Here is a 14,852-nt window from a genome sequence, read left to right as displayed (position 1 = left end):
GCAAATCTGCTGTTTCTTCACTCTTTTCTTCTCTTCTCTCTATGGCTTGCTTTGTTGAATCACATTTCCCCTTTATTAAAAAAAAGAGATAAAGAAGGACAGAGAAAGAGGGGCAATGAGAGAGTGAAGGAAAGGGAATAGAGGTTTGTCTTGCAATAATCAGTAATCAGATCCCACAGATTTAATATGTATCTGCAGTGTTACTGTGTGTGTGTGCGTGTGCGTGTGTGCGTGTGTGTGCGTGTGTGTGTGTGAGTGATTGAGTGTGTGTCTGTGTGTGTGGGGGGTCCACTATTCATTAAGACCTGTTTTGTGTATTAAGGTGACATCTCATAATTGAGAAGATCTCATTAGTTAGTTCAACAGTTTTATTGAGTTTATCATCATTTTATTTCTGAGGGAAACTTCATAACTTTGCTTTACTTTTTTCAAGGAGATCTTTAAAGGGGTAGTTCACCCAAAAATGAATATTCCTTCATCATTTACTCACCCTCTTGTCATTTCAAACCTGTATGACTTACTTTCATCTGCAGAACACAAAAGAAGAACACATTTGAAGAATTTTGGTAACTGAACAATGGTGGTACCCATTAACTTGCATTGTTTTTGTGTCCATACTATAGAAGTGAATGGGCACCGTCGTTGTTCATTGTCCAACATTTTTCAAAATATTTCAAAATAATTTTTAATTCCCACACTCTAAAAAAATCCGTAAAAATATTAAATATTAACTGTATTAACTAGGGATAGGTACCGAAACCCGGTATTAAATGGGCCCCGAGGCAAAATTATGAAAGACCTGAGCAGGGGCGCAATTAACAGTTTCAAGGGGGGTATGCAAGACAGAATTTTGGGCCCCCCTCTTCAGATTTTTTAAATTTGTGATTTTAATAATAAAATGTTATATAATTATAGAAATGTGATTAAGCAATTTGCTACAATATTGGACAATATAACAGTAGGATAAATGATATGCATTAATGCAAACATACAAATGTCTCACAAAACGATATTATTCAATTCAATTAACTGACATGTATTTGTGTATGTACGGAAAAAAAGTAACTAACTGCAAAAATTAAAAAGGGATGATTGTGGGGCCCCCTAGAGTTTGGGCCCATATGCACGGCATACTCTGCACCCCACCTAACGGCGCCCCTGGACCTGAGCATCGATAAACTCTGCCCTTATCAGTTCTGCTTTCGGTCCTCAGGAAAAAAGTATTATATGTTATTGCTACATTAATGTTATCTTGCACATTTTATCTCAACAATAGTTTCTAATTTTCAATAACACCAAGAATTAATGTCTTTGGCGCATGCATATTCGTTATTCCCAGCAGAGCGCGTGAGGCCGCACGTCACATGTCTCTCGCGCAGTTTGTGTCTACACAGCGCGCACACACACACGAACAGCCACACAGAAATAAGACGCTCTTAATTCACGACGATGGCGGAGAGAACTAAATGTTCAAAAGTGTGGTTACACTTCACAAAATTTGATGCTGACAGTGACAATGCTCGTTGCCACAAGTGCAACAAATCCTTTGCTTGTAAGGGTGGAAACATAAGTTATCTGTCATAGCACATGTCAAAAGTGCATCATGTACAGACAGAGAGATATGGAGCGATTAATTATACATACATAGAACACGATGTACACTTGCGTAGCCAGTTTCACGTGCATAAAACCTAATTCACGTGCACAACTTATATATATATATTCACAAAAAACAATTCATGTGCGTAAAATAAAATTATATCCTCATAAAATATGTTTCACAAAAGCTTAATACAATTCACAGACGTACAACTGTGCACAAATATTTTTTATAAGTTATCATTGAATTTGAATGTGCAAATTGTCACTCACGTGTGATCGCCCTGGATTTGTTTGTGTGTATTTTGAGACTCTCTTGGCAGCGCTGTCCCTCCCACTTGAGTTGTCATCCTGTTTAGCCAATCAGATTCACATTACCATTTAACCAATCATAATTGTGGAGAGCACAGAACTCAAGGAGCACTAGTGTTAGCACTAAAGGCTCCTTTGTACAGCTTCGCTACTCTACTCTCTGAGCTGTGATGCTGTATTAAAACATAATACAGCCACACAATAAATCTGTTTTTATTAACTTATTTTGTAGAAAAAAGTATGAAATAGTGAGTGAACATGACCACTTAAAACTACACAACCAGCAGTCACTTCCACTGAACTGCTAAAATCCGTCTGGGTAACAAACTGCCTTATAGATGAGATGTGTTCATGTTTGTATGTCCATACAATGTATGTTTTAAATGAACAAGGGCAAACAAGGACAATAAATGACAAGTTCGATGCGGACATTCACATAACACGATAAACGTGTACATTTTAAACTTTCGAAATATTTGTGCACAGTCGTATGTTTGCGAAACGTACTTTATCAGAAAATAGTTTTGTTTTACGCACGTGAATAGTTTTTTTTAAATGTATATTTATACTTTGTGCACGTAAATTAGGTTTTATTGTGAAACTGTTTACGCATGTGTGAATCTTGTTTTACGCGTGAATAATGAGACTAAAATCACTCCATAGAGAGATGCACTGTTTTATACTGCTTAGCCCAAATCTAGTTCATCTCTTGATGCCCCAGCTACGTCTGCTGAATGCTAACAGACGTTACTTGAACTCTGACATTCTTTATATATGCTAATGCCATACACCCTATTTAAAACAACTGTAAATTTGATCTAACTGGTTTCCATAACCTTAAAACTATGCAAATTCCACATGGGTGAAAGGAAATTACACATTTAATCCATTTTCTATTAACTACTTAAAAAAATAAATCAGCCTATATGTGTAATCATTCAATTCAATGTTATTTATATAGCGCTTTTCACAATGTGCATTGTTCCAAAGCAGCTTTACAGGAGAAAATAAGAAAAACTGAAAAACACAAAAAAGGTAAAACACAGCACAGTGCATGGTGTTTATAGAGCAAGCAAGATTATTCTAGTAAATAATATCTAATAAATGCAATCTCCCGGTGGTTTATTAAGCATATTTTGCATTAAGTGAATGCTTGGCTGAAAAAAAGTGTCTTTAATCTAGATTTAAATTGGGAGAGTGTGTCTGACCCTCGAATAGTATCGGGAAGGCTATACCAGAGTTTAGGTGCTACGTATGAGAAAGCTCAAACCCCTTTGGTGAATTTAGTTATTCTAGGTGTTATCAAAAGTCAGGAGTTTTGAGATCTTAGAGGGCGTGATGGGTTGTAGTGTGGTAGAAGCTCTGTTATGTGGGGCTAAACCGTTTAAGGCTTTATAAGTGATTAAAAGAACTTTAAAGTCAATACGATACTTAATGGGTAACCAGTGAAGGGTTGATAACATTGGGGTTATGTGATCGTATTTTCTGGACCTGGTTAGAACTCTGGCAGCTGCATTCTGAACTAACTGTAGTTTGTTTATTGATGATGCAGCACAACCACTAAGCAGTGCATTACAGTAGTCAAATCTTGAGGTCATAAATGCATGAATTAGCTTCTCTGCGTCAGCAACACATAAAATATTTCGTAATTTGGCAACATTTCTAAGGTGGAAGAAGGCTGTTTTTGTGACATTTGAGATGTGATTTTTAAATGACAGGTTGCTGTCTAATATAATTGTATTTGTTGGAGTAACAGTGCAGCTTTCAATTTGCAGGTTATAATCTGAAATATTCTGCTCACGTGTCTTTGATCATTTATTATTACACTGAGAACTGAAATAATTCAGTGCAGTATGCACAAAATAAACATGCACAAATACATAACTATTTAGAGTAAAATTCAATTACCCTTATAAAGATTGTGAAATGTTTTTTAAGCTGCAGCAAACCAACCCACTCCTTCTGATTCCGCTGGTCCATCCCCAAGAAAACATATCTTCATATCAAAAAGTACCGATAAGAATACCGTTAAAGTACCGGACCGATAAGCAGTATCGATAAGAATAGTAATACCGTTAAAATCTTAACGATACCCATCCCTAGTATTAACATGAAGGAATTTTCCATATACATTTTTTACAGTTGTTTTACCTGTATTTTACATTTTGCACGGCTTTAAATTACATTTTAGCATTAACGGAAATGTCCGTAAAATAAAGGAAAATGTACTGGTAATTTTATACTGGTAAATATTAAAATATTGGCGTTAATATTAATTTTATGAATAGTAGGCCTGTATAATCAGATACAGAGTAACTACTGTAAGTAACTAGCTACTTGAGTAGTTTTTTCATTGCATACTTTTTTACTTTTACTCGAGTAATTTTTAAAATAGTGACTTTTACTTTTTCTTGAGTAACAATTTCTCTAGTTACTTGTACTTTTACTTGAGTAAAGATTTTGGCTATACCCACCTCTGCACATGAATGGGATTAGATTTCACCCGAAGACGCGATAATAGCGTTCAGTTTCTTGCACAGATCAATTGATTCGCTTTATAAGACTTGAATTTAACGTCACAAGGGGCAGGAATAAGCCTACTTTTGTGTTGAAAAAACTTTTGTTGTTGTGTTTTTGAAAAAACAATGCCACCCACATCTTGGATTGACAAACCCATGCTTTGACACTTGAGAAAATAGAGTTGATCTGATATCACAGTTTTCTAAAACATTTAATATTTTTTGGTATTATAACAAATGATGTACAGGTTCAATTTTTGCTAAATAATATTCTTATTATGGAGAAATTTCATATTCACCAATGTAAGTGCCTTAAGGACAAAGCAGTTGTTTTTTGTTTTTAGAAAATAATTTTGGTTTTACTGTAAATGTTTAAGTTTGTTGAAATCGAAAAGTGGAAGTAGTTTATTTAATTTATTTGTAAAATTGTATCTTTTAGAAGACCCTACTGTTTAATCTTTTTGTTTTTGTTTATTTATTTTTGTTTGTTTTTTCTTCTATTTTCTATTTGATCTTTTTTGTCTGTGCTCTGAAAAACAGCACCACACAGTGGTCTTCTGTTATTACTGCATATCACAAGTGTGTTATATCGCCAGGCGTATCCACCAATTTGTGTGTGTTGTTTTGTGTTACAGAGCGGGAGTGGCAGTCGCCTACACAGCAAACCAGAACATCACTTCTCAGATTAAAAGCACCAGACGTTTTGTCAGCACCAACATAAGAGACCTGAAATCATTTGCCAACTACACACCAGTTGTAAGTCATTAAGACAGAGATGCACTTATGCTACAGTATATTATTTACTCTAATACACTTAGTAACAAATCTGTGTTTGTGTTATTTTGTTTATGTTTATATTTTATAGCAAATAGACTATCTTGCTGCGCAATACACAACAACCAAAAACAAAGTGTTATCAGACATAGACAGTGAGTATTTCGTATTTCCTCCTCAGTTTTATCTATGTTTTAACTTGCCTCATGTTTGAGATTTATATAATAATTTATTTCCAATGTGGTTTAATAGATATCGGAACTCTGCTTGGTGGACGTGTTCATAACCAGCTGGAAAGAGAAGTGGTACCGGCTTTAGATAACGCTCTTCGCATGACAGGAGGTACAAAAATGTCACCATACAAAAACACACAAAAAGTGGCGGAGTCATAGGTATGAACAGAAACAATGCTAGAACCAGAAGAGAAATATTGTTCATATGGGCCATTTAACTGTTACTTCTGTTTTCTTGGCTGAAGATTGACTCTAATTCAATTATCTTTCAGCTAAGAAGTCTTTATATTTAAAATTTGTGACTTTTCGTTTATGGTTATATTATGGATATGTTATGGATATGTTATGGTTATATTATAATATATTATATTATATATAAACCACTTTTATGCAGAACAAGTAAACAGTGTAATGTCATTCTATTTTTATTCCTTCCATGTTTTCTTTTGATCTTGTGCATGTCCATATATTTCAACATACACACTGATATTATACTGATATCAATTGCTCTGTTTCTGCGGCTTGTTATTGTGGCGAAAAGTTAAAATGGAGGGTGCTATTAAAGGTAAAAGTCAGTGATTTCATCCATGTGTTCAGTGAGGATAGACATTGTGCTTGTTGTAAGTGCTGTTGTACTGCACAAAATCATTTTCGTAATCATTTTGTGTTTTTCAATAACCCCCCCATAATTACACACCCCCTGAAAAAGATAAGCAAAATTGTGCAAAGTATTAAGGCCTGTTTTCAGAGAATATAGTGATAATTAAGTTATTTGTTATTCCGCTATTAGATTTTATTTGTTTAAAACATATATCAAATAAAATTAACAAGGTTCATGCTTTAAACAATATTTCTTTTACACTTAATTTAATATCTTAAGGCAAATTTGAACTGGGAAAATGTGAATAAAGATAATGATTTGTTGCAGTATGTTATTTTGTATTTTCTTGATTTAAGCAGTCTTGTGTATTGTGTTGTTTTAATACTGTGTGTGTGTGTGTGTGAATTTTTATATTTTACCACTGAATTTATTTATGATAGAAAGAGAGCCTGTGGTTTAACCTGCCAAAGCATATTTGGGGTACAAGCCCCAGTCTCCTTGGATCATAGAAGAGCAGAGGTTCATACAAGAGATTTTTTTTTTCATTATAAAATGTGCTAATTTTGAATTATAAATAAATATTTGGAGTAAAACACGGAATTGAAAGGAAATCGAAAACAACAGCAAGGAATCAATGATTCCAAAACTAGAAATTGTAATTGATTCCAAAAATGCTGTAATCAAACAGCCCTACAGAATTTTGTAAAGAGTTTTTATTGATGAAACAAAACAGAATATTTAAGCATTAGGGTAGTACAATAGAGAATCGAGAAAAGGAAGAAAAAGAAAGAAAATACAAAATATGTGGTTCAGAGGTCGAAATGGCTGTTCTGTGATCAGTTTTATGTTTACAGTAGATATCACCAACAGATCACAAGTCCATTAGTGTATCATCTGCATGTGTGGTAATGAATGTGTTTTGTGAGCGTACAGCCATGCGCGAGGCTAAAGAAGCTCTGGAGAGTATGACGACGTCACTGGAGACCCTGCAGGAAGGGACGGGCAAACTCCAGAACTCTCTCCAGTCTGAACGTGCTTCTCTCTCAAACACACTCAATGACCCGGCCTGTTCCAACGGAGACGTAACACACATTTGCAACACCATCCGTGGAACGCTTGGCCAGCTCGCTCTCAGCGCAAACTTTCATGGGGTAACACCTATTCACCTACAGTATGCATACTTGTATCTAGTCACCATCTGTCACTATGGACCATTTTAGAAGAGGAAAACAACACCGGTCCAGTGGCACTTCGTGTTTCAGATTTTATTTTTATTTGTTTATTTAATCTGATCATTTTTAAAGATATTCATTTGACAGTTTGATTCTAAATGTTCTGTTGCTTGTATTTTGTTCTAAAGTTTGTGTAATGTTAAAAAACTGAAACAGGAAGTGGTTCAGTCTTCAACAGTTGGCTACTGCTTGTTTTATATTTCTATTTATAATAAACGGTTTAGCCAATCAGCCATTAGTGAGAAATTAAACACTTTACCTTTAAGAACCTGAAACGTGAGGAATTTGAAACAGTTTGTTGGTCAGCTGTGACTCCTGTGTTTTGTTCAACAGTTGCCTGATGTTGAGGCCCATTTGGCCAATCTGGATGCTGTTCTTAAAACAGACCTCAGCAATATTGTACAGAAGGTCAGATGGATCTGTATCACACCCTCTGTAAGCCAACCATAATATAACATGGTCGATTTTCACCATTTCACCTCATTTATCTCTTTAGGGCTATTCTTCCTTTAATGACACACCAAGGTTAGTCACCGAACAGACAAAAGAAATTGTGTCAGGTGAGTGGAAAGGTTTTATTCATTCATGCCTTTGTCTGTCCACAATGGTTATATGGTTATGTTATACTAATGGTTTAATGATCTGAGAAGCAAGTACTTTTGTCTACAATTAGGAAAAGAAACTGTCACAGTTTAGCTTTTTTGGCTCTTTTTCCTGAAGGCTTATGATCACACTTTTTTATTATTTGATCTTTTTCCTTTTGGATCATTTAAATTAATTTATTTTCTTTTTCCATTTGTCATGTTTTCTTACTGACATGTTTACATGTTTTCTTATTATAACTACTAAACTTTTTATGCTGTGTATCATTTCATTTTTCTATGCATGCGGTAACCTGTCCATCTTTTAAAAAATCCAGCTCTTCCCAGTAAGTGTGTGTCAAGAACTGTGTCCCCTTAACACATTAACATTAAACCATTAAATATGTACTACAGTATATATGTACTATAAATACTATAGGTGTAAAGTACTTAAGTGTTTAAGAGGACATTTATGAAGTTTATCAGTCTTTTTACTTTGGGAAAATTTTACTTCACTACATTATAAAGCATATATTATACTTCACTACATTTCATAAAATACATTGTGTTTTTTACTTTTAATACTCAAGTACATAAAAAATCTACTATCTTACTTTCACTCAAGTAAATCCATTTTTGAGTAAAATACTTGAGTAAAATAGTACTATGACGTTTAATGCACTTTTTTTAAATGTAAAAATTGACATATATTTTTCAAATGTAGTTGAGTAAAAAGTATGATATACACTAAAGGTGCTTAAAAGGTTTTTCACAACGATGCCATGGAAGAACCTTTTTTCGCCACAAAGAACCTTTTTGAAACAGAAAGGTTCTTTAGATATTAAAGGTTCCTTATGGAACCAAAATGTTCTTCTATGGCATCGAAGAACCTTTTGAAGCACATTTATTTTCCTATGCTTTATAATGTATAGAAGTAAAATTTTTCCAAAGTAAAAACACTGACAAAGTAAAGATCCTTGATCCTTGAGAGAAAATTACTCAAGTACTTTACACCTCTGGACAAAGTTTATTTACATTCATGCATTTGGATGACTCTTTAACAGTAATTTAGGATTCAAGGAATACATTTTATAAATCCATTCTCTGCATTCCCTGAGAGGTGAAACTGTAATCTCACAAAAACATTTTTGTGCTGATTTGAAAGAATTTGATGGATTGTGCTAACTTTCGACACACAAATTGACTTGATTTATTTAGTCTCTTTCTATTAAAGAAGCAAAAGGGCTGTTGGATAAATCAGGTGTAGAGATCATTGGCTTCACAAAGATGTTTCCTGTGGAACCAGCACTTGAGAACTTCACCAAGTTCCTGACGGACAGCCAGAAGAACATTGAAGCGTTTTACCCCCAGATTGACCAGATAGACTTCTACAGGTGCATGATCATTGTAAACGCCAACAATATGGAAGTTTACTAAACTAAATTATTTTAGTCACATGCAAAGCACACTTTCATTTTTTGCTCCATATGTTTATGTCTCTGTTTATAGGTGGATTGGGTGTGTTGTGATTTGCTGTATGGTTGTTCTGGTTTTGGCCTTTAATTTCCTGGGGCTGCTGTGTGGATCGTGTGGCTACGATAAAAACGCTACGCCAACCACACGTGGCTGTCTGTCCAACACCGGAGGAAATCTGCTGATGGCGTGAGTTATTAAACAACGTCACAAAATGATATTCTACAGTATGTAATAATGGTGCGGTAAAACTCCTAACGCCTGCTTACATTTCTCTTTTCTTTTGTGTTGGTGGTCAGTTCTGTCGGCTTCAGCTTCATCTTCTCCTGGGTGCTCATGGGAGTTGTAGTCACTACATTTGTTGTCGCAGGAAACGTTGAGAAGCTTGTGTGTGAGCCACTGGCTAACAGACAGCTATTTAAGGTATAGATGTAGTACTTGCTTGATGACAGATGATAGAGATGATAGTAGATTACGTGCACACACAACAGATTTACAATTGTACATAAATCATCAAGAAACTTTTCAGCAAACAATTTTTGATTACATTTTGATGTATTGAATAACTCTCAATAACTAGTTTTTGAGAGAAAAAAAGAAGTCACAATATCTTACATAAGTCACAAAACACTGTAGCCTTTATATTTGTTAAACTCAGATTTATCCAAGAGACAGCGTGTTTGTAAGTGTTTGTGCTTAAAATAGGAAGGGACTAATGTCTTGCACATGAATGACTCTAAATTTTGATTCGTCAGTATGACTTAAATGTTGTGTAATACTAATGTTGATATAAAACTGTGCTATGACAATCTGTATACTTTTTATATGAATACATGAGGATTTTCAGTGTGTTCATTAAAAAGTATTTTATATTTGCTATGACAATCTGTACATGTTTTATATCAATATTTTGTGTTGATTAAACTGGATTTGATCAAATAATTTGATGCTTTACAGATCATAGATACACCGTATTTGGTCCATCCTGCCAAAAATAACTTTATTCCTGGCATGCTGTTTCAAGATCCAAACATCGACCTCACCCTTGGTAGTATATACAGGTAAATATATATGTGTGTGTGTATGTGTTTATACATTTGTGAAGACAAATTCTAAAAATGGCTATTTTGGGTGTGAATAAGGTTGAGTCTGTAGTAATAAAATTAGCTTTATTCAACAGCTCTATTTAACAAGCTGTATGTGTATATGCAAAGATTAATTACATTTTCGATGCACTTTTTTCCAAAGTCAACTTACATTCAAGATAAAAAATTTTTACGAATATGAGTATTCACTTGGAATCAAACCCACAACCTTTTTGCTAACATTTGACCTATAGGAAGTGCCGGGACTCCCCCCCCCAAAAATGAATATTTAGTAGTATTGAATATTGAAAAGTAGTTCCAAACCCATATAATGATAGTCAAAGGTGCCGCAGAGCAGCTTGTTTTTCTAACTTCTTCAAAATATCATCTTTTGTGTTTAACAGAACTAAAAAAACGACAATAATTTTTTTCTACTAGGCTACTGTATGGTAGTCAGTGGTGCCCCAAAAATCTCAGCTGCTAACATTCATACAAATATATTTTTTTGTGTTCAACAGAACAAATCAATTTAAACAACTTGAGGAAGAGTAATTCATGACATGATTTTTGGGTGGATTATCTCTTTAAACAAGTGTTACTTGAAGTACTTCTTTAAATTACAACATGTACTGTATTTTTCTTTTATTAGGAGATTTACTGTTCTCTCTCTGTTTCTCATAGAGATTGTCATGAGAATTATGGTTTATATTCAGCACTACAACTGGAGAAGAATTTCAACTTTAACAGGTTTCTCAATGTCACAGTGGTGTGTTATTCATTTTAATTAAAGATAAAAAGCATTTTTACACCTTTCGCGTTGTGTGAGCCTGACCTCTGCACTAATGTGACTGTATTTGTAATTTCTCAACAGTATAACCAGGAACTGGCTAAAATATTTAACAGTGTAAATGTGGATCTCCACGGAATAGTTCTCCTGGACCAGGAGGGCAAAGATAACCTCATCGGCTTTGCCAACACAGGCATCGGGGAAATCAACTTTCAGGCTTATTTAACAGAGGTACCACATACAACATTGTCACAATGATGCAGCAAACCTAAAGCGATAGTATGGCCAACAATGAAAACTGTAATATGATTTCTTGTCTTTTGTGTAACACAAATATGTTTGAGGAATGCTTTTAATCCATACACCCAATATCAATGGGGTCCAGTAGTTTTGAACCTCAGAAAAGACTTTGGTTAATTATGTTGTGTCATGATGTCATGAGACACACAAGAACCAATGAGAAAATTCTTTAAATAAGTTACTTTGTCTTCAACAAAGGAAAGTAATGGCATAAGAGTAAATAAAGGATTTTCATTTTTGGTGAAGTAAAGATCTGGGTTGTTTGGCAGGTTAATAAAGCAACAACAGTTGTGGATCTCCTGTTTTACGCCAATGAACTTGAGGCTCAAGCAGACCTACTGGTGAGTCTAATGCAAATGAAACTGCACAGTGTGCAAGTATGAATTCTGCCACTTTCAACTGGTATATATTCATAAAGTTCCAATCGGTTAAAAAAACAATTATTATTTATTATATGTATTATAATAATGATTGATTATAGAATATTCTACATTCAATTATTCTTATTTATTCTGCATTAAAATGTAAAAGCGTGCTTTACATCAGTTAACACAGAGAGAGGTCAGTAATCAGAACATTTTTGGTGGTCTCCCTTCCAGTGTGAAGGGACAGAAGCAATGCATTCATGAGAGTAAAACACACATTTACGGGAAACAGAGTGATGTGTGTGCGTATAGGAATATGACTAAGCCAATTTTAGAATATTTGAGGCTGAGCACAGTTTGTTACTCTAAAACATGTACATCCTGCAGTTCCTCAAGATTATTAATCATAATTTTTCCTCATTTTAGCCACGAGGGGCTCTTGAGAATGCATTAAAGGGTCATGCCAGCAGCATCAAACAGATCCACAAAGAACAAGTGGTGCCTATGGAGCAGGCCATGGTAAAACAAACACAACCACGTGCACACTACTGTTTCATCTCAGCTTTTCCTTACTCTTCCATCAATGCCTGTCTTAATTTTTTTTTAATGGGACCAAAGAAATTTGTGAAAGCAAGGGTAAGCCAATAGTTCAGTTTACCTGTATGTGACGTGACAGCCCAAAATTTCCATACTTCTCTGCAGTGTTTTAGTAAATGTGGAGTAACATTAATACAGTAGTTCTTTAAATGTTTGTTTTGGCATGTTACAATGTTTATGTCAGGAAACAACTTGAGAATGAACCCAATTGCAGGCAGCAGTAGGTGGTGGGAAACTCACTGAACTCCGTGTCCCTTGCCACAGCCAGGAACTCCTGGGTGAACACTGCACGCTGCGATCCCCCTGGCGCATGCCGAACAGGACATGTGCCTGGCGAGATCGCAGCGGAGACTGCTCGCAGTCCATGGCTGTCTGCTGGGTTCAGAAGTGGCTGATTCGTTATGTCAGGAAACAACTTGAGAATGAACCCAATTGCAGGCAGCGGTAGGTGGTGGGAAAACAATAACTTTATCGATAAACTCACTGGGACTTGACTTGACGGAATAAATCCACAGAGCAAGAAATGACGGAATGTCATACACAGGGGCACAAAGCAAAACGAATCAGCACAGGACAGCAAACACAAGGGCATTAAATAAGGGAACTAACAAGGGAAGATAACAATGGGCAGGTGTGGGGAATCAAACACTGGCGGGAAGCTAAACGAGGAAATGAGGGGGGCGGGGTCAATGATGAGACCGGAGAGAGCGCATGGAATGCAAAAACAAACAATTCCATGTCCCTCTCCACACTTAACACGTGGGTTTGTCATGACCCAGCCACAAGACTAGAAAATCATGACAAGAAGAGGCAGGATCATGACAGTTTAAGTGTATTTAATCTTATTGTGTCTGTGCTGTATGTGTCTGTGTGTTACTGTGCGGTTGTGTTAGTTGGTGACTACCAGTGATGGATTGGACAGGTTGTAGGGTGGATTTACAGTATTTACCATGTGGTTTTTTTTGTAGAGCACTCTAAGTCGGAGCATCAGACTGCTTCAGACATCATCCAGAGAATTGCCTGTAAGTCCAAACACACACACAATTAATATTGTACTGTGAAAAGTATTAGATAGAGATAATCAAAAGAAGACATTAATGATTAAATAAATCATTTAAATTAATATAATTACATTATATAACAAACCAAATTGAAGAAGAATGTGTAGAGGAATGTCTAAGTTATTGCATACGTTTTAAAAAATCAAACCTAGTTGCATTTATTCAAAGAATAATAGTTATAATTTATAATATTTTCTCAAAAGCTTTTAATAGATAAATGTGTTTTATCTTGTCTTTGAATAAATGCCCCTAGGTTTGATTTTTTAAACCGTATGCAGTGACATTTATTCGATATTCATAGATTTGTGTCCATACATTTTTGGAGGTCACTGTATTATAAATATGTGAATATACACACTCACTAACATACCTGCATATTTCTTGATTGTTTTATGTTCTCTAGACTAAAGTGACTAATGTACTGAGTGCCATTGAAGCAGCAGAGTATCTCATCTCCAACAATGCCTCACATGTGGTCCGACAGGTACTGTACAAATCATTAAGACTTACAATTTTAATATAGGGATTAGGGCTGGGCGATGTGACGATGTTATTGTATATCGACGATGTCTTGCAAATATCCCGATGTCGATTACAACAGACAGATACGAGACGATAATTGATAATAATGGAAAATACACATTATAACATTATCATGCGATGTAGGCTTTAGCGTGAACGTTAATGTGCATATGCCCAGGCAGTCAGTAACAGTGACAGAATTTTGGAAACGCTGTTTTGTTCGGTCAGGCTGCTGTTTTCTGCCGGTCGCTGCACAGATAGACCAAGAGAAAGACGAGCTGCGTCGGCAAAGCAAAACCTCACGCTCGCGGGGCTGTACCGGTGTTCGAATTGTCGTACCCTGTCAGATTTTCCTACCGCAGGACAAAACTTAATCTAATCTTAATCGACAAAATAAACAGGTAGGATGATTTTACAATGCAAAATACCCTGTCAGATAGTCCTACCATCTTAAAATAAACACATAAAATAAATTTACAGTGTAAATACCCTGCCAGATTATCCTACCAGCATAAAAGAAACATGTAGGATTAATTTACAGCGCAACACTCAATCAAATTGTACTATAGGTATTAAATAATATGTATAATGGTTTAACAACGAAAATACACTATCATATTCCCGTAGCAGTATAACATAAACAGGTAAGATGATTTTATATCGCAAAAAAATGACGTAACACTGATATGCACATGCCTGGTAGGATAATCTGACGGGTAGGATGAAATTTCAGGAACCTGCAACATTTTTCTACTGTACTGCATAAAAGCTATGGTTTATACGCGCTTTACCTGATGAAAGAAGTCACTGC

General features: G+C 35.3%; 1 protein-coding gene across 9 annotated transcripts in view; it reads left to right on the top strand.

Moving 5' to 3' along the window:
* The window catches only part of prom1b (prominin 1 b), a 32,526-nt gene that overhangs the window by 12,461 nt on the left and 5,213 nt on the right, over window positions 1–14,852 (top strand). For 5 of the 9 annotated variants that reach the window (XM_057332290.1, XM_057332292.1, XM_057332291.1 and 2 more), the window contains 18 exons: window positions 5,066–5,186; window positions 5,296–5,359; window positions 5,457–5,546; window positions 5,979–6,002; window positions 6,972–7,189; window positions 7,604–7,678; window positions 7,767–7,830; window positions 9,086–9,245; window positions 9,361–9,513; window positions 9,624–9,747; window positions 10,282–10,385; window positions 11,091–11,175; window positions 11,281–11,427; window positions 11,766–11,837; window positions 12,288–12,380; window positions 12,480–12,497; window positions 13,427–13,480; window positions 13,923–14,003. In XM_057332290.1, the coding sequence (XP_057188273.1) occupies window positions 5,066–5,186; window positions 5,296–5,359; window positions 5,457–5,546; window positions 5,979–6,002; window positions 6,972–7,189; window positions 7,604–7,678; window positions 7,767–7,830; window positions 9,086–9,245; window positions 9,361–9,513; window positions 9,624–9,747; window positions 10,282–10,385; window positions 11,091–11,175; window positions 11,281–11,427; window positions 11,766–11,837; window positions 12,288–12,380; window positions 12,480–12,497; window positions 13,427–13,480; window positions 13,923–14,003 (1,747 nt within the window). The remainder of the gene's footprint in view (window positions 1–5,065; window positions 5,187–5,295; window positions 5,360–5,456; window positions 5,547–5,978; window positions 6,003–6,971; window positions 7,190–7,603; window positions 7,679–7,766; window positions 7,831–9,085; window positions 9,246–9,360; window positions 9,514–9,623; window positions 9,748–10,281; window positions 10,386–11,090; window positions 11,176–11,280; window positions 11,428–11,765; window positions 11,838–12,287; window positions 12,381–12,479; window positions 12,498–13,426; window positions 13,481–13,922; window positions 14,004–14,852) is intronic. The other 4 variants (XM_057332293.1, XM_057332288.1, XM_057332289.1 and 1 more) reach the window with 3 other exon arrangements.

The sequence above is a fragment of the Triplophysa rosa genome, linkage group LG4 (assembly GCF_024868665.1).
Source record: "Triplophysa rosa linkage group LG4, Trosa_1v2, whole genome shotgun sequence".
In the NCBI taxonomy this organism is placed as follows: Eukaryota; Metazoa; Chordata; class Actinopteri; order Cypriniformes; family Nemacheilidae; genus Triplophysa; species Triplophysa rosa.
Note: the sequence above shows the minus strand (reverse complement) of the source record. Positions and strands in the feature narration are given on the sequence as shown.